This window comes from Erinaceus europaeus, chromosome 22 (assembly GCF_950295315.1).
Source record: "Erinaceus europaeus chromosome 22, mEriEur2.1, whole genome shotgun sequence".
Classification (NCBI taxonomy): Eukaryota; Metazoa; Chordata; class Mammalia; order Eulipotyphla; family Erinaceidae; genus Erinaceus; species Erinaceus europaeus.
In genome coordinates, this window is record NC_080183.1 from 16,175,840 (window position 1) to 16,195,697 (window position 19,858).

The 19,858-nt window shown below is 52.2% G+C and overlaps 1 protein-coding gene across 1 annotated transcript in view; it reads right to left on the bottom strand.

Annotated features, from left to right (window-relative positions):
- The window catches only part of VIPAS39 (VPS33B interacting protein, apical-basolateral polarity regulator, spe-39 homolog), a 34,862-nt gene extending 15,447 nt beyond the window's left edge, over positions 1–19,415 (bottom strand). The window contains exons 1-10 of the mRNA XM_007531185.3: positions 19,257–19,415; positions 15,130–15,222; positions 13,347–13,449; positions 12,399–12,545; positions 11,353–11,391; positions 9,018–9,082; positions 7,552–7,608; positions 6,884–6,976; positions 4,333–4,366; positions 3,740–3,842 (exon numbers count right to left, since the gene is read on the bottom strand). Of these exons, the coding sequence (XP_007531247.1) occupies positions 3,740–3,842; positions 4,333–4,366; positions 6,884–6,976; positions 7,552–7,608; positions 9,018–9,082; positions 11,353–11,391; positions 12,399–12,545; positions 13,347–13,449; positions 15,130–15,222 (734 nt within the window). The 5' untranslated portion in view covers positions 19,257–19,415. The remainder of the gene's footprint in view (positions 1–3,739; positions 3,843–4,332; positions 4,367–6,883; positions 6,977–7,551; positions 7,609–9,017; positions 9,083–11,352; positions 11,392–12,398; positions 12,546–13,346; positions 13,450–15,129; positions 15,223–19,256) is intronic.
- Between the last annotated feature and the right edge of the window lie 443 nt (positions 19,416–19,858).

Here is a 19,858-nt window from a genome sequence, read left to right on the forward strand (position 1 = left end):
GCGCACATAGTACTAAGTGCAGGGACCTGCAGTGGCGCACCTGGTTAAGTGCACATAGTACTAAGTGCAGGGACCTGCAGTGGCGCACCTGGTTAAGCGCACATAGTACTAAGTGCAGGGGCCAGGCAGTGGCGCACCTGGTTAAACGCACATAGTACTAAGTGCAGGGACCTGCAGTGGCACACCTGGTTAAGCGCACATAGTACTAAGTGCAGGGACCAGGCAGTGGCGCACCTGGTTAAGCGCACATAGTACTAAGTGCAGGGGCCAGGCAGTGGCGTACCTGGTTAAGCGCACATAGTACTAAGTGCAGGGGCCAGGCAGTGGCGCACCTGGTTAAGCGCACATAGTACTAAGTGCAGGGACCAGGCAGTGGCGCACCTAGTTAAGCACATATAGTACTAAGTGCAGGGACCAGGCAGTGGCGCACCTGGTTAAGCGCACATAGTACTAAGTGCAGGGACCTGCAGTGGCGCACCTGGTTAAGCGCACATAGTACTAAGTGCAGGGACCAGGCAGTGGCACACCTGGTTAAGCGCACATAGTACTAAGTACAGGGGCCAGGCAGTGGCGCACCTGGTTAAGCGCACATAGTACTAAGTGCAGGGGCCAGGCAGTGGCGCACCTGGTTAAGCGCACATAGTACTAAGTGCAGGGGCCAGGCAGTGGCGCACCTGGTTAAGCGCACATAGTACTAAGTGCAGGGACCTGCAGTGGCGCACCTGGTTAAGCGCACATAGTACTAAGTGCAGGGACCAGGCAGTGGCACACCTGGTTAAGCGCACATAGTACTAAGTGCAGGGGCCAGGCAGTGGCGCACCTGGTTAAGCGCACATAGTACTAAGTGCAGGGGCCAGGCAGTGACGCACCTGGTTAAGCGCACATAGTACTAAGTGCAGGGACCTGCATAAAGATCCAGCTTCGAGCTCCCAGCTCCCCACTTGCAGAGGGTAAGCTTCACAAGCCACAAAGCAGATATGCAGGCGTCTTTCTCTCTCCCTCTTTATCATCCTGTTTTCTCTCAACTTCTCTCTGTCCTATCTAATAAAATGGAAAAAATGGCTGCTAGGAGCAGCGGATTTGTACTGTCAGCCAGCACGGAGCCCCAGTGATAACCCTGGAAACAAAAAAAAAGATACTTTTGGGAGTCGGGCAGTAGCGCAGTGGGTTAAAAGCATATGACGCAAAGCGCAAGGACCGTGTAAGGATCCTGGTTCCAGCCCCTGGCTCCCCACCTTCAGGGAAGTCGCTTCACAAGCTGTGAAGCAGGTGTCTGTCTTTCTCCCCCACCCCCGTCTTCCCCTCCTCTCTCCATTTCTCTGTCCTATCCAACAACGATGACATCAAGAACAACAATAATAACTACAACAATAAAACAAGGGCAACAAAAAGCAAAATAAAATATTTTTTAAAAAAGCTTTTATTCTTCAAAGCAACGATTGCTACCTCAACATGCTTCACCTCAGAATGTATCCAGAGACTTCACGTGTGGAATGACAACCCTTCAGCTTCATTACTCGGGTGAGACCTTTCCTTTAATAGTACACTCTAATTTCATCTCAGGTGGTTCACTTTCCAACAAAGTCCCATGACCTAGATATACACCAATTTCTGTGAGAGAGAGCTTATGTGCACACGTATCCATAAACTACTGCAAAATATATACCTGAAAGCAGGACTACACTAGAGTTTGCAGTGAGTACCTCCCTAACACTTCCTCTCCACTATTCCAAGCTTGGGATCCATGATTGCTCAACAAATTGTTTGGCTTCATATGTTAACTCTCTTTTCAATCACCAGGTTCCAGATGCCACCAGGATGCTGGCCAGGCTTCCCTGGACTGAAGACCCCACCAATGTGTCCTGGAGCTCAGCTTCCCCAGAGTCACACCCTACTAGGGAAAGAGAGAGGCAGACTGGGGGTATGGACCGACCAGTCAACGCCCATGTTCAGCGGGGAAGCAATTACAGAAGCCAGACCTTCTACCTTCTGCAACCCTCAACGACCCTGGGTCCATGCTCCCAGAGGGATAGAGAATGGGAAAGCTACCATGGGAGGGGGTGGGTTATGGGGATTGGGTGTTGGGAATTGTGTGGAGTTGTACCCCTCCTACCTTATGCTTTTGTTCACTAATCCTTTCTTAAATAAAAAATTTAAAAAAAAAAAAGCTTTTATTCTTGATTTTTTAAAATATTTATTTTCCCTTTTGTTGCCCTTGTTGTTTTATCGTTGCAGTTATTAATGTTGTTGTTATTGATGTCATCATTGTTAGATAGGACAGAGAGAAATGGAGAGAGGAGGGGAAGACAAAGCGGGGGAGAGAAAGACAGACACCTGCAGACCTGCTTCACCATCTGTGAAGCGACTCCCCTGCAGGTGGGGAGCCAGGGCTCAAACCAGAATCCTTACTCCGGTCCTTGTGCTTTGTGCCACCTGCACTTAACCCGCTGCGCCACCACCTGACTCCTAGTCCCATTTTTTTTTTTCCTAGAGTTATCACTGGGGTTCGGTGCCTGCATTACAAATCCATTGCTACTGGAGGTTGTTTTTTTCCTTTCGTTGCCCTTATCATTGTTGTTGGTACTTTTATTGTTATTGCTGTCATTGTTGTTCGATAGGACAGAGAGAAATGGAGAGAGGAGGGGAAGACAGAGGGGGAGAGAAAGACAGACACCTGCAGACCTGCTTCACCACCGCCTGTGAAGCGACTCCCCTGCAGGTGGGGCCAGGGGCTTGAACCAGGATCCTTTAGCTTCATGCTATGTGCGCTTAACCCACTGCACTAGCGCTAGACCCTTCCTGGTGTTTTATGAAACTGGCAATAAGTATGGATCACTACTGCAGAGCATTCTGACACACACACTCTTCTCATTCTCAGGGCCCTGTAGGCAGGGACCATCAGCTCCAGTCTCAGGTGCAAAGAGATCCGCACACTCCGATGGTGGAGGGCGGTCGGGAGGGCGGTCGGGAGGGAGGGAGGGAGGGAGGGGTGTGCTGCAGCTACTGTGAGGAGATAAGGAACTGCCCACATGGGAAACACCGACCTTGGAAATCAGCTTCCCTGTAAAATGATTCTATATGTATACAAATGTGCACATATATACTTTAATTATTGAAAATGACCAACCTGCTAAAGTGTCTGGTAGAAAAGATCTCAAGTGTTTTGACTGCAAAGCCCTGGCTCTGCTGTCACCTCACCAAAGGCTGTGAAACTTCACTACGACTACCCCCTCCTAGTTCAGATCTTATTTCTATCACTACGACTACCCCCTCCTAGTTCAGATCTTATTTCTATCACTACGACTACCCCCTCCTAGTTCAGATCTTATTTCTATCACTACGACTATCCCCTCCTAGTTCAGATCTTATTTCTATCACTACGACTACCCCCTCCTAGTTCCGCTCTTATTTCTATCACTACGACTATCCCCTCCTAGTTCAGATCTTATTTCTATTTAAAAAAAAAAAAGCTATCTTTCTTTTTCATTATTTACTAATCGGATAGAAACAGCCAGAAATCAAGAGGGGAGGGGTGATAGAGAGGGAGCGAGATAGACACCTGCAGCCCTGCTTCACCACTCGCAAAGCTTTCCCCCTGCAGGTAGGGACTAGGGGCTCGAACCTGGGTCCTTGTGCACTGTAGCATGTGCTCAACCAGGTGCGCCACCACCCGCCCCCATGTCTTCTCTTTACTTTCTACCCCGCAGAGCACTCTTGTGGCCAGGCGATGAGTTCTCACCTGAAGAGGTCTAAGAGCATCTTCTGATCCCCGATCTCCTTAAGGAAGTGGATGAGGTGTCTCAGGGCCACTTGCCGCACCTCCATCTCTCGGAAGAGGATCTCTGGCGAGCAGGAAGCAGCAGTTGCACAGGGAAAGACTGGAGCCCACCCCTCCTGTGAGGCTGCCGCCTCTGCTCCTGGGCTGGGTGATCTTAAGGTGCCTGTCCCTACGGCTCACTCCACCATCAGCATACCTACCGCCCGACTACCAAGGGCTGGGGGGGGTCCTAAGGTGCCTGTCCCTATGGCTCACTCCACCATCAGCATACCTACCGCCCAGGGCAACTCTCGGCCGGCCATTCAGCCCGTCCCCAGTCCTCACCAACCTAGACAGCAGGCATCTCACATAGACTGTGCCTTCCTCAAACCAACACTGTCATCTCTCTACCACCCCAAAGGACAACAGTCCTCAGAGAAGTCATGCGTCCTCTGCAGTCTCGGGCCAGCCGCAGTGTCTCTAAGGCAGACTTCCTGCTGCTGAGTTCCGGCATGAAAGCCACAGGGCCAGCCTCCCTTCAGACAGAGCAGACACTGAAGGAGTTCCGAGCTCACCTTTGCTCAGTGTCCTCTTCAGGAAGATCAGAACCTGGAGGAAAGGAGAGCAGAGGGTGAGTTTCTCTGTGCAAGCTCCGCCCTGAGCACCTGCTGTGAGGGAGTGAGGTCAGCAGCCCAAGGAAGCGCTTCAGGGCTATGTGCAGAAGTCCCAGCTGTGCTCTGATGAGGTTTTGGAAGATTTAGTTCTTCAGGGTCATGAAACAGACTTCCATATGATGATGGCATTATGAGCTGAGCTCTGACTGCCCATATCCCATGCCTGTACTGGCGAGACACTTCTCTCTAGGAGAGAGTTCCCTCCCTCAGATTATTTCTCAGAAAAAAGTAGTCAGTCTACTGTTTCTTGCTTTTTTTTTTTTTTTTAAGTAAGGGTGTTATACTATCTCTTGAATTAAAATACAACTTTCATTTTTCAAAGATTTATTTATGGGCAGGGGTAGACAGCATAATGGTTACGCAAAGAGACTCAAGTCTGAGGCTCCAAAGTCCCTGGTTCAACCCCCTGCAACACTATAAACCAGAGCTGCTCAGTGCTATGGAAAAAGGGAAAAAAAACATTTATTTGTTAATGGGACAGTGCACGCCAGCACAAAAGCAGGGTGGAGGTGAGGATGATGGTGCCCCAGGTTAAGCGCACATAGTACTAAGTGCAATGACCCATGAAAGGATCCTGGTTCCAGCCCCCATGTCCCACCTGCAGGGGTGTCACTTCACAAGTGGTGATGCAGATCTACAGGTGTCTTTCTCTCCTCCTCTCTATCTTCGCCTCCTCTCTCAATTTCTGTTTTATCCTATATAAAACAGAAAAAAAAAAACCAAAAAGGCCACCAGGAGCAGTGGATTCATGGTGCCAACACGAGGCCCAGCAATACCCTGGAGGCAAGAGAGAGAGAGAGAGAGGAAAGCAGAGCATTACTCCGGCACATTCAATGCCAAGGATGTAACCTGGGACCTCCAGCTTGTGAACACAGCATTTTATCCACAGTGCTACATCCAGGGCAGCCCTGCTCCTTCTTGGCCATAATCAAAAGTTCTGCATTTAACACATGTCCTGACAGCTGAGCCACAGAACAGAATTTCGAAGAATGCTACACTTCAAAAGTAAGTCTAGGGAGGCCAGGTGGTGGCGCACCTGGTTGAGTACACATGTAATAATGCACAAGGGCCGGGAACTCGAACCTGCAGGGGGAAAGCTTTGCAAGCGGTGAAGCAGTGCCGGGAACTTGAACCTGCAGGGGGAAAGCTTTGCAAGTGGTGAAGCAGCGCTCTAGGTGTCTGTCTCTCTCCCTCTCTACCTCCCCTACCCTCTTGATTTCTGGATGTCTCTATCCAATAAATAAAGAGAATTTAAAATTAAACTTGACATCAGGCTCAACCAGATGCTGTTGACTGGCTACGGAAGAAGGGCAAACGCTAGAAGAAATTTTATTTCAATGAGGAGGAGAGAGACACCAGATCACTGCTCAGCTCTGATTTATGGTAGGGCAGGGGGTTGAACCTAGGACCTGGGAACCATTTTTGTATAACCATTTTTGTATAACCATTATGCCGTCTCCCCTCCACCCCCCCTTTTTTTTGCCATCACGGTTACCACTGGGGCCGAGTGCCTGCACTATGAATCCACTGCTCTGGAAGGACAGTTTTTCCTCCATTTTGTTGTCCTTGTTATTATTATTGCTGTTGTTGTTGTCATTGGATAGGACAGGGAGAAACTGAGAAGAGGAGAGACAGAGGGGAGGAAGAAAGATAGATATCTGCAGGCCTGCTTCACCACTTGTGAAGCAACCCCCCCATAGGTGGGGAGCCAGGGGCTCAAACCAGAATTCTGACGCTGTTCTTGCGCTTTATGCCATGTGCTCTTTACCACTGTGCTACTACTGCCTGGCACCCCCCCAGAAAAACTAAAAAAAAAGAAAAGAAAAGAAAAATGCAGAATTTCTTGGCAGCACTAAAAAAAAATGTAAATCTAGGGGCAGGGAAATAGCATACTAGCTATGTAGAGACTCTCATGCCTGAAGTCCAGAAAGTCCCAGGTTCAATCCCCAGCACTACTACAAGCCAGAGCTAAGCAGTGCTCTGGTTAAAAAATAATAATAGAAAGAGAGAGAAAAAACCCAAACATGTAAATCTATCTCCATGGCAGCACCACAGCACCAGAGTCCCACCGGGGTCTGTCTCCTTTTTCATTCATTTATTTATTATTGGACAGAGTCAGGGAGAAAATGAGAGGGGGGAGGAGATATAGTTACAGAGAGACAGAGACGCCTGCAGCTCTGCTTCACCACTTGTAAAGCTTTCCCCTTACAGGTGGGGACTGGGGACTCGAACCTGAGTCCTTTGTGTACTATAATGTGTGCGCTTAACCAGGTGCGCCACTTAACTTTCTGTCTCTATGAAGATTTAGCCCAGGAGCGGTACAACTCCTCCTGTGCCAACAACTACACAGACAAACTGAGCATTTTTACTTGACACTGAGAGCCTATGACATCAGGGCCTATTCCGGCTAGAATTCCAGAAATGAATGAAAACAACAAAGTCCACAACTCACGGCAGTAATGACGTTCCCATCATGCATGCTTACTGCTTCTTCCAGAAGCTGGAGCTTGTCCTGCAGAGACCGGAATCTTTCCAGGGAGCAGACCTGCCGAGGAGGAACAGAATCAGCGAGTATGGCAAAGACCATTCCTACATTTCTGCTGCTGGAAAGTGAAGGTGGGAACTCTTAGAGGAAAGGGGCCCCGACAGCTCTTCCTCTCCACACGCGTGCTGCTGTGCTCCTCTCACGGAGGAGCACAGCAGCACGTCACACCTGTCCAGGTCAGCACATGCCTGGGGACGCCGTCCCGGTCCCAGTGGGTGCGGAGACCTTACTCTTGTTCACAGTGAGGTATGACTTCCGTGCAGTAAAAGCTCTATTTAAAGGCACTAGTAAGCTCTGATTAGTGACTAATCCCCAGTAACTTGTCACAGCTAAGGGAATGAGGAGCCTGAGTGCACGCCACCCCAGGGAGCTACCCTGCCGGCCCTGCTCAGCCTCGAGCGAGCGAGCCGTTCTCTCAGCATCACTCTTCCCCACTGCCCTGCCGCAGAGACACTGGGGAGGCAGAAACGGTGTAGCTGACTTTCCAGACTGGATCTGCCTTCCTCCTGAAAACCATTTGGCTTCACAGTACACCTGAAGACAGAGACCCAGAAATACTTCCCAGCCGGCCTTACCTTGCCCCTGTGGAGGCGCCGCACCGTGTCGCTGAGGCTCCAGTCGTTGCTGTAATCCTGGAACATGAGCAACACGTGAGTCCCAGGACTTCCGTTAAGGCGTCAGACTTACCAGTCAGTGCGCCAGCTCCTCCCCTCAAATGCACAGTCTCGGTCCCTGAAGGGGAAATGCTCTGCAGCAAGGAAGGCATTCTGCACAATGAAGACTGGGGTAATCCTGCTGCGAGTTTGTGAGGGGCTAGAATGAGGAGGCGCACAAAGGAGGGGCTGCAGCACAGCAGCGGGCGAAGCCAGCAGCCGCCGTCTTACGGAAGGAGGCAACCACCCTGTGACACAGCGAGTCACTAACTCAGCGGCTCTGCCAAAAGATGGAGGCATGCTCCTCTGCGGGGCCTTACGATGTGCTCTCTTCATTATGAATCATATCCTTTTAAGAAGTATTCCCGGATTTATCAATGAGGGATGGGGTGAGGGCAGAGTGGTGAAGGACCACTAGGGGGGAGTCGGGCGGTAGCATAGTGGGTTAAGCACAGGTGGCGCTAAACACATGGACCGACTAAGGATCCTGGTTCGAGCCCCCGGCTCCCCACCTGCAGAGGAGTCGCTTCACAGGCGGTGAAGCAGGTCTGCAGGTATCTATCTTTCTCTCCCCGTCTTCCCCTCTTCTCTCCATTTCTCTCTGTCCTATCCAACAACGACATCATCAATAATAACAACAATAATAAAAAAGGGCAACAAAATGGAAAATAAGTAAATAACTATTAAAAAAAAATAAAGGACCACTAGGGTATCTTTGGGGTTCGGTGATGGCACTACAAATCCATTGCTCCCAGCAGCCACTTTTCTCTTTCCTCTGTCTTTCGACAGAGAGAAATTGAGAGGGGAGGAGACAAGAGAGACACTTGCAGCCCTGCTTCCTTGTTCATATAGTTTTCCCCCTGCAAGTGGAGCCCAAGGATTTGAACCCTGGACCTTCCTCATGGTAATGTGTGCACTCAACCATGAGTGCCACCACCAGGTCCCTCGTATGCACTGTTCAGCTCTGGCTCATGGTGGTGAGGGGGATTGAACCTGGGACCTCGGAGCCTCAGGCATGAAAGTCTCTTTGTATAACCACTGTGCTATCTACACCCGCCCCCAATGTGCCCTCTTAATGTGCCTTATGGAATGAAAATGCTACCAGGTTAACACTTGTGACCAAAAGTTTCAAAGTACAGCCTTCAGCAGCCAGCGTCACGGGCAGGAGACAGGACTGCATCAGGAGACAGATTCTTGGGTCCAGATTCTACCTTTTCTATCTGTGAGATGCTAGGCAGGCCCTCCTGTCTGGTTTGGAAATGCAGTTTTCTTATTTGTTGGAAGAGATAAAGGTAATGTCTACTCAAAAAGTCGGGAAGATCAGATAAGACAACATATGTCAAAGCATTTCCAACTCTATAAAAACACCACACCAGTGGAGAACTTACCCTAAACTCCCCCCTGGGCCGGCCCAGCTCAGGAGCGTAGCTTTTGGCTGACGTGTCCGACAGAGCTGGAAGAGAGCAGACAGCTACTGCACAACAATACCACCTTCCTGGCCTTCTTTTCCTCTATTGCTTCCTTCTTATATCCTCTCTCGCTGTCTCCCTCGCTCTCTCTCGCTCTCTCTGCAGGGGAGGAGGCCAGAGCCAAGGAGGGTATTCCCAACTTTCTGTCTGCCTGTTTGCTTGATCTTCCCACCAGAGCCAGGCTCAGCTCTATTGCAGTGCACGGGACTGAGCCTGGGATCTCAATGCCTCAGGCACGAGAGTCTCTTTGCAGAACCATTATGCTGTCTTCCCCACCTCCAAGTGTCTGTAATAGTACAAAATAGATCTTGGTTCCTTCCTGAAGACAGCATCACTAGAAGTCTCCCACTGGTCCTGGTCAGGATGGTCTCTCTACACTAAGTAACAGAACAGCCCTTACAAACCTTAGAGTTTAGGGGCCAGGTGGTGGCTCATCCAGCAGAGCACACACAATAATTACCAAGTCCAAGGTCCAGGCTGACCTCTGGCCACCACATGGGAGAGGTGTCAGTCAGAGGAAGCTTCACAAACAGTGGAACAGTATCGTGGTGTCTCTCCTCCCCCTCCCTACATCTCCTCCTTTGTCAAAAAGGGGAAAATAGCTACTGGGAGTCATGCGAGCTGGTGGCAAAAACACAACAACCTAGATACAAGTGGGCTGGGAGGTGGTATAGTGAGTCAAGTACTGAACTTCAAAGTACAAGGTTTGAATTCAATCCCAGCATCCCATGTGCCAGGGTGATGCTCTGGTTTTCTGTCTCTCTGTCTCTGTCCATCTTTGTTATTTCATTTGTTTATTTATTTGCCTCTAGGGTTATTGCCGGGGCTCAATGGCTGCCCTACGAATCTACTGCTCCTGGAGGTCACTTTACTGGATAGGACAAAGAAAAATTGAGAGGGAGGGGGGAGATAGGGAGAGAGAGATACCTGCAGACCTACTTCACACTTGTGAGGCAACCCCCCTGCAAGTGGGGAGCCAAGGGCTCAAAGCAGGATCCTTGCGCTTTATACTGTGTGCATTTAACCTGATACGCCACTACCCGGCCCCCTCCTCTTTCTCGTGTTAATAAATAGACACATCTTTTAAAAATAATAATAAGGGGAGAGTCGGGCTGTAGCGCAGCGGGTTAAGCGCAGGTGGCGCAAAGCACAAGGACCGGCATAAGGATCCCGGTTCGAACCCCGGCTCCCCACCTGCAGGGGAGTTGTTTCACAGGCGGTAAAGCAGGTCTGCAGGTGTCTATCTTTCTCTCCTCCTCTCTGTCTTCCCCTCCTCTCTCCATTTCTCTCTGTCCTATCCAACAACGACAACAACAGTAATAACTACAACAATAAAACAACAAGGGCAACAAAAGGGAATAAATAAATAGAATAAATATTTTATTTAAAAAATAATAATAATAATAAGGGAGCCAGGTGGTGATGCACCTAGTTAGGTGCATGTATTACCATACCCAAGGACCCAGGTTCAAGTCCCCAGTCCCTACCAGCAAGGAGGAAACTTCATGAGTGGTGAAGCAGGGCTGCAGATGTCTCTCTGTCTCTCTTTCCCTCTCAATTTCTTTCTGTTCTATCAAGTAAAATAAAGATTTTAAAAATCTCATAAAAATAAACAAACAAGCACATCTTTTTTCAATGTAGATTCAGTTGCCCAAGAGGCAGCGCAGCTGGTAAGAGCACTGGATCCTGAAACATGAGGTCCCAAATCCAATTCCTGACACCAAATTTGCCAGTGACAATCTGGTTCTCTTTCTACTGCTCTCATTAATAAATATTTTGGAGGCCTGCTGAGCAAAGTGCTAGGACCTGGGTTTAAGCCCCCAGGCCCCAAGTGCAGGGGAAAGTTTTGCAAGTGGTGAAGCAGGGCTACAGGTGTCTGTCTGTCTTTCTCCCTCTCTATCATCCCCGTCCTCCTCAATTTTTGGCTGTCTCTACCCAATAAATAAATATTATTATTATTATTTTTTTTTTTAGTAAATAAGCAGTTCTTGAAATGGCTGATTCAGAAGAAATCCCATGTGTACGGACAAGTACGCACACACGCTTACACTTTGCCTGTGTGGTGCCTTATTCACATGCAAATTTTTTCATCTTTTCTGATCCCATGTGTAAACAGAATGGAGGGGCTGGGCCACATGTACGGCAAGGGATGTGCTCTGTCATCTAACAGTCACCTGTCCTCATGACTCCCCAGACTATATCCCCTGGCAGTAACACCTCCCACAGCACCCAGGACAAGAGGGTCAATACCTACCATCAGAAAGAGACTGGAAACTTCCAGGTCGAGCTCTCCCTAGAGGGAAAGAACAGATGAGGGAGGGGAGGTCAGAGCTAGTCATGCTTAGTGAAGAACACGGTGGGTAAATCTTTTCTATGCCAAAGGAGAGAACATAAGGCTGAAAAAGTTCTAAGTCAAATTCAGAATTTTGAGGTGCCATTAAAAAAAAAATGCAGGAAAAGAAAGATTTTAAACTGTTAAATATACTGTTTTCCATTTGGCCACTTTCAAGCCTATAGTTCAGTGGCACTAAATATATTCATATTTTTCAACCGTCACATTATCTTTAGAACTTGACTACCTGACACTGAGATTCTGTGCCTAACTCACACCCCATTCTTCCTTATCTCCAAGGTCTCAGTAACTCCTCCCTCCCTCCCTTGCTGTGTCTATATATTGTAGGCATGACATAGCAATAGAGTTCTGTCACAACATCTGTCCTTTTGTGCCTGGCTTAGCTCTCCTTTAGCACAAAATCCTGAAGGTTAATTGTAGCATGTATAAAAATTGTGATCTGGACGGTGGGTAGATAGCATAATGGTTATGCAAACAGACTCTCATGTCTAAGATTCCAAGATTCTAGGTTCAGTCACCTATACCACCATTAGCCAGAGCTGAGCAGTGCTCTGGGAAAATAATTAATTAATTAATTAATTAATTAAAATTAAAATTGTGTTCTTTGGGGGCCAGGCGGTAGAACAACAGGTTAAGTGCACATGGTGCAAAGTGCACAGAACGGCTTAAGGATCCCAGTTCAAGCCCTCAGCTCTCGCCCTGCAGGGGAGTGTGAAGCAGGTCTGTAAGTGTCTATCTTTCTCTCCCCCTGTCTTATCCAACAACATCAATAACAACAACAACGGCAACAAAACTTAGGGAAAAAATGGCCTCCAGGAGCAGTGGATTCATAGAAGCAAAAAAAAAAAAAAAAAAAAAGTGTTTCTTATGTTGCTTATACTCATCAACTGATGGATAGAAAAAGAAAAAGAAAAAGATGCCCCTTCCCCCGTACTGCCACGCTTCACCTTTGAAAAAGCTGCTGAGGGAGTAGGTGGAAGCTGGCTTGGGCAGCTGTGCATAAGAGGAGAAGCTGTTTCGGCCCTTGAGCTGTTCTCGACCCTCATGGCTGGACATGCTGTTACCAGCATTTTCTCTGATGGACCATGAGATACCTGCGGGAGAGTAAGAATCAGATCAGTTGTTCTCGTCTCACATAAACCATGATGACAAGCACTCCAACAAATCCTGCATGATTTTTTTTTAAGCCAGACATCCTGACCCTCTGGTTGACATGTGCTCCAGGGAGCAGGCTATCATCAGAGCTTCCTCCAATGCAGTGAGACAGGTCTGGAACCTGGATTCTGCACACAGCACAGCAGCGCACTGCCCAAATGAGCTGTCTGACCAACCCAGACACATGTGTGTGTGCATGGCGACACCTCTGAGGCCACTGACTCACAGTCCCTGGAGTAAAGCCAAAGACTAATTTTTTTACATTTTTTTTAATGTATTACCTTTATTTATTGGATAAGACAGAGAAAAATTGAGAGGGGAGGAGGGGATAGAGAGGGAGAGAGACAGAGAGACACCTGCAGCCCTGCTTCACCACTTCCCCCAGCAGGTGGGGACCGGGGGCTCGAACCTGGGCCCTTGTGTACTATAACATGTGCGCCTAACCAGGTGCGCCACCACTCAGCCCCCAATGACTAATTTGAACAGGCATCCCAGGAAGTCTGAAAGAGCCAACCAAGCAGTGGCCCTGGGACAGCAGACCTCCACAGACATATGGGACTGGTGCTGTATTTCTCCAGGTAATTTTCTTCTGCTGGGGTTAAATTTCCAGAGGCGTGCTCACCTAAGAGTCTAAGCTCATTCTCTTTCCACCCAGGCATGAGAGCAAACCACTGGCACCTTCCCCAGTGCCAAGGACCTGGGACAACTGGCAGTGCCCCTCCTGAGCCTCCCCTACTCACTGCCCACGGGCTCCCCGCTCCAGCTGACTCTCTCCAGGTCGTCATCATCGTCATCGTCCACGAAGTCTCGAAGGCTGTTCACGGCCCGCTTGGATTCCTTTAGCTGTGGAAGGACACGGCAAACGCACTGAGTCCACCCCTGCTTTTTACCTGTGCTTTGATGGCCAAGGCGGCGGAGGAAGTGGGACCTGGAGAGGGCCAACACTTCCGCCTTCTGAGCTGAAAGCCTCGCCTGCTACAGACCTCCCCGGAAACAAACTGCTTCTCCATCCGTCGGCTCCGCAGCCTGGCAGCCAAAGTGCCGTGAGGGCTCTGAGCCACCTCTGACCCGAGTAGTTCCTGGTGGTGACCTGCTGTACAAACCTGGGGGAGTAACTCCCCCTCCAAAAGGGGTCTGTTTCCCGACTTGTGAAATAGATACAGTGACGACAAACCTTCCAATCAAGTCCATCTTTATAAAAAGCATAAATCAGGGAGGGGTTGGGTACTGGTGCACCTGGCTGAATGTGCAAGGACCAAGGTTCAAGCCCTTGGTCCCCACCTGCAGGAGGAAAGCATCACGAGTGGCAAAGCAGTGTTGCAAGTCTCTCTCTTTCTCCCTCTCTACCTCTCCTTTCCCTCTCAATTTCGATCTCTACCCACAATACATTAATATAAAAATAACAGGGAGCTGGGCAGTAGCACACCGGGTTAAGCGCACATAGTACAAAGCGCAAGGACTGGTGCAAGGATCCCAGTTCGAGCCCCCAGCTCCTGCAAGGGAGTCACTTCACGAACGGTGAAGCAGGTCTGCAGGTGTCTATGTTTCCCTCCCACTCTCTGTCTTCCCCTCCTCTCTCCATTTCTCTCTGTCCTATCCAACAACAATAACCACAACAATGATAAAACAACAAGGGCAACAAAAGGGAAAAAAATAGCCTCCAGGAGCAGTGGATTTGTGGTGCAGGCACTGAGTCCCAGCGATAACCCTGGATGCAAAAAAAAGAAAAAAGCAAAAACTGGGTAAGGGTGCAGCAAGACAGCTCACTGGGACAGTGTGACAGTGTGCTTGTCACCTGCCAGGTCTGAGCATAGGTGTCCCCGCATGGGAAGCAGCCCGGTGCTATGGTTTCTCTCCCTGTCTCTGTCTCCCTCTATCTGAAAAAAGTCAGCTCGGAGCGGCGAAACCCCAGTAACGAGTAAAACAATAAAAATAAAGAAAGGGCGGGGAGGGCAAAGGTAGAGAGCATAACGGTTATGGAGACTCTCATGCCTGAGGCTTCAAAGTCTCGGGTTCAATCCCCCACACCACTGTGAGCCAAAGCTGAGCAGTGTTCTGAGCAGTGAGAAGAAGGAGGAGGAGGAGGAGGAGGAGGAGGAGGAGAAGGAGAGGGAGAAAAAGAAAGGAAGGAAGGAAGGAAGGAAGGAAGGAAGGAAGGAAGGGAGGGAGAAAGGTTGAGGAGACAGCACAGTGGTTCTGCAGAGAGACTCTCAGGCCCAAGGCTCCAGAGTCCCAGGTTCAGTCCCCTGCACCACCATAAGCCAGAGCTGAGCAGCGCTCTGGTAAGAGAAGTAAATAAATATTGTGCTGGGGTATCATGCCTGCAGCACAGAACAAGAAGGTTTGTTTGTAGAGTCCCAGCCACCCCACAACACTTTTCTGAAAGCTCCTCTCCAGTTCTGAATGCCTGAGTCTCAGTATTTGAGTCAGATTCTGGGCTGCCACGGGTACGAGGGGAAGGAACAGCCCCCCCCCCATGCCGCGAGAGGGTGTGACCGTCAGCAGCCTTGCGCAGAAACTTACCTGTGAGAGTTCATCATCTTCGTCGTCAAAGGTGAAAGCCTTGAACTTGGAGCTGTTCCAGTACTCCTCCTCATCCCCCTTTGTGCGATTCATCTGCAGCGAGAGGAAGGCAGGTGTGTCTCTACCCAAGCTCCTGCCTGCCTCCCTCCCTCCGGAAGCCCCCAGACCTTCTGCTTCCGTCTCCGCCACCCCCACCCCGACCCCAGGAACTAAGGGTGCGTCACAGGGTCTGGAACAGCACGTCCCCGGTCTGCTCTGCCAGGCCAGATGCTCCCATCTCAGCTCAAACCATACCTCTGACAGCAGGGCTGCAGGTGTCTCTCTGTCTCCCCACCCCTCTCAAGTTCTCTGTCCCTCTCCAATAATAAATAAATAAATAAAACCATCTTTAAAAATAGAATTACGCTGCCTGTCCGTCAGATCATTACTTACTCGTCGACAACTTGTGACCAATATTGAGGAACTAAGCTAACGGCCAAGAAAAGGAAGTAGAGAGTGAGTCAGAAACGCAACTCACTTAAAAGTAGATTTCACTATGCAAAGAAACAGTTGCCTTAGAATAGGCCAAACTGGGGAGTCAGGCGGTAGCGCAGCGGGTTAAGCGCAGGTGGCGCAAAGCACAAGGACCGGACCAGCATAAGGATCCCAGTTCGAGCCCCCGGCTCCCCACCCACAGGGGAGTCGCTTCACAGGCGGTGAAGCAGGTCTGCAGGTGTCTGTCTTTCTCTCCTCCTCTCTGTCTTCCCCTCCTCTCTCCATTTCTCTCTGTCCTATCCAACAACAACAACAACAATAATAACTACAACAATAAAACAATAAAGGCAACAAAAGGGAATAAATAAATAAATAAAATAAAATATTAAAAAAAAAAAAAAAGACTAGGCCAAACTGTCGATGCTAACCAGAGCTGAGTGAAAACAGGTCTACGTGGGCTGGGGAGACAGCACCAGGACTCTGAAAACTCTTCTGCCTGAGCTTCTGAGGCCCCGTGTTCAATCCCCAGCACCACCATTGGTCAAAGCTGTCGCCCTCTCCCATTAAAATTAAACAAAGATCAATTAACTTGTGCACTTAACCAGGTGCGCCATCACCAGACTGTATTTTTCTTAAAAGATGTATTTTATTTATGACGTCTAACAGAATTTCACGGGAGCATAGAGAGAAGTGAAAGCATCACTCTAGCACATGCAATGCCAGGGGATCGAACCAGGGACCTCAGACTCAAAAGTCTGATGCTCAGTGTCTGATGATCAGTGTAGACATCTCCCTGGCCATCTTTCCTATTCCTTATTAATTTACTGTTATCTTTATTGGATACAGACAGCCAGAAATCAAGAGAAGGTAGGGGGTGGTAGAGAGAGAGAGAGAGAGAGGGAGAGAGACGGAGAAACACCTGCAGCCCTGCTTCACCACTCGTGAAGCTTTCCCCCTGCAGGTGGGGAGCAGGGACTCAAACCCGGGTCCTTGCGCCCTGTAACCTGTGCACTCAACCAGGTGCGCCACCCAGGCCCTCGATTTCCTATTCTTGTTTTTGCTACCAGGGCTACTGCCAGGGCTTGGTGCCTACACGATGAGTCCACTGCTCCTGGTGACCCGCTCGCTCTTCCTTCCTTCCTTCCTTCCTCCTCCCCCACCCCGTTTTACTTTGTTGGTAAAGACAGAGAACTAGAGAGGGAGACGACTGCCACACTGCACGCGGGTCCTTAAGCAAGATGTTCTACTGGCTACACCGCCAAGGGCCCCTAGTGGAAGCTTCTGAAGGCTCCCTGACACAGCCCCCAGTCACTTCCCGGCCGCTTTCTGGGGTGCAGAGACGACAAAAGGGCGGTGGGCACCGTCTAGCTGCTTCCTGCTCAGGGCAGACAAACTCGCAATCTCGGGCTTGAGAGTCCGACGCTTTGTGCCCTGCACCAACTCACTCAAGGTTCCATCGATAAACTAAGAATAGAAAAGACAAAGAGAAAGCAGCTCCAAGCAGCGAAGCAACGCAGGCGCCAGGCCTTGGCCCCAGCAAAAATAAAAACAAGACACCTTACTGCTCATTCATCCTCAGAACCACCTGCAGATGAACCCGCAAGGGGACCTTTCCCAAGGGGAGGGACAGCACAGTGGTTCTGCAAAAAACCTTCCTGCCTGAGACTCTGAGGCCCCAGGTTCAATCCCCAACACCACCGTCAGCCGGAGCTGAGCAGGGTTCTGGAGAAACACACCAAACAAGAGACCCAAAGCAAATGGAACCGAACCAGTCACACTGGTTCGCTGATGAAGCTGAAACCCTGGTGATCTGGCTCCTGATGGATGTGGCCAGGGTGCCCAGGTCAACGTACACCCAGAGACATGGACAGCCCCGCCTCTGCAGTGAGGGACACGGGCCGCCCCCGTGTCTGCAGTGAGGGACACGGACAGCCCCGTCTCTGCAGTGAGGGACACGGACAGCCCCGTGTCTGCAGTGAGGGACACGGACAGCCCCCGTGTCTGCAGTGAGGGACACGGACAGCCCCGTCTCTGCAGTGAGGGACACGGACAGCCCCGTCTCTGCAGTGAGGGACACGGACAGCCCCGCCTCTGCAGTGAGGGACACGGGCCGCCCCCGTGTCTGCAGTGAGGGACACGGACAGCCCCGCCTCTGCAGTGAGGGACACGGACAGCCCCCGTGTCTGCAGTGAGGGACACGGACAGCCCCCGTGTCTGCAGTGAGGGACACGGACAGCCCCGCCTCTGCAGTGAGGGACACGGACAGCCCCCGTGTCTGCAGTGAGGGACACGGACAGCCCCGTCTCTGCAGTGAGGGACACGGACAGCCCCGTCTCTGCAGTGAGGGACACGGACAGCCCCGTCTCTGCAGTGAGGGACACGGACAGCCCCGCCTCTGCAGTGAGGGACACGGGCCGCCCCGTGTCTGCAGTGAGGGACACGGACAGCCCCGTGTCTGCAGTGAGGGACACGGACAGCCCCGCCTCTGCAGTGAGGGACACGGACAGCCCCCGTGTCTGCAGTGAGGGACACGGACAGCCCCCGTGTCTGCAGTGAGGGACACGGACAGCCCCGCCTCTGCAGTGAGGGACACGGACAGCCCCCGTGTCTGCAGTGAGGGACACGGACAGCCCCGTCTCTGCAGTGAGGGACACGGACAGCCCCGTCTCTGCAGTGAGGGACACGGACAGCCCCGTGTCTGCAGTGAGGGACACGGACAGCCCCGTCTCTGCAGTGAGGGACACGGACAGCCCCCGTGTCTGCAGTGAGGGACACGGACAGTCCCCGTCTCTGCAGTGAGGGACACGGACAGCCCCGTGTCTGCAGTGAGGGACACGGACAGCCCCGTCTCTGCAGTGAGGGACACGGACAGCCCCCGTGTCTGCAGTGAGGGACACGGACAGTCCCCGTCTCTGCAGTGAGGGACACGGACAGCCCCGTGTCTGCAGTGAGGGACACGGACAGCCCCCGTGTCTGCAGTGAGGGACACGGACAGCCCCGTGTCTGCAGTGAGGGACACGGACAGCCCCGTCTCTGCAGTGAGGGACACGGACAGCCCCCGTGTCTGCAGTGAGGGACACGGACAGCCCCGTGTCTGCAGTGAGGGACACGGACAGCCCCGTGTCTGCAGTGAGGGACACGGACAGCCCCGTGTCTGCAGTGAGGGACACGGACAGCCCCGTCTCTGCAGTGAGGGACACGGACACCTGCAGGGTGAAGGGGCGGCCATGTCACCCCTGGCCGGAAGTGGGGGACGCGGTGCTGCGACTCGCCTTAGCCTGGGGTCCCTGCAGCCACAGGTTTGAGAGAGGGACGGGCACCCGACAGGAGGGAGACGGCGGGGGGAGGGGGACGGCGGGGGGAGGGGGACGGCGGGGGGGAGGGGGACGGCGGGGGAGAGAAGGATGGCGGAGTCTCCGCCGCCGCGCCCCCCACCCCGGTCCCGCCGGGCCGGTTCGGGCTCGGTTGTCTGTCGGGCCCCGTCTACACGGCCCCGGGCTCAAAGCGGGGCGTCTCCCCCGCGGACGCTCATCCAAAGCTAACGTGGAGGCTTTCCCGGGACGCCCCGAGGACGCTCGGGAGAGGGGACAGCAGTGCGACGCCGAGAGCCTGGCCGCCCCGCCGCCGCCGCCCGGGGCCGGGGTCCCCCTCACCTCCGCCGCGCCGAGCGCTCCCTTTCGGAGCAACGCCGGGCTCTTCCGCCGCGGGACCGGCCTCTCTAGTCGGGCTCCGCGGCATCTGAAAGGGCGGAAGCGGAGAGTCCCGGGAGCCACCGGCGGTCGGCACAGGTGTCGCGGGGAGGGGCCGCAAAGCATGCCGGGCCTTGTCGTTTTCCGCTTCCGCCGTCCAGCGCCGCTCAGGCGGGCCTCGGAGGTCCGTGCACTACAACTCCCAGAAGGCTCCGCGCGGCGCCCGGAGGGCGCGTCCCGTACGGTTTGCGCGACCTTCCCGGGTTGCCCACGGGGTAGCCGACGGAACTACAACTCCCAGGAGGCCCCGCGCGGCCCATCGCGCCCCCGGGACACAGCAGGCGTCCCCCTCTTGTCCCTTCGCGGGAGGAGGGGTGGCGGGGGGCCCGTGGCACTTCGCCTTCCCGGCCTGGTCCCCGCAGGGAGTCCCGCGGCCAGCGAGGGGGCGCGGCGCGGGCCCGGCGGCGCGGAGCGGAAGTGCCGAAGGGCGTGAGGAGGAGCCGGAAGTGGCGGCGGGGAGGGGCGGGGGGTGGAGGGAAAAGCAAGCCGGCGCGTCGGGGCCGCTT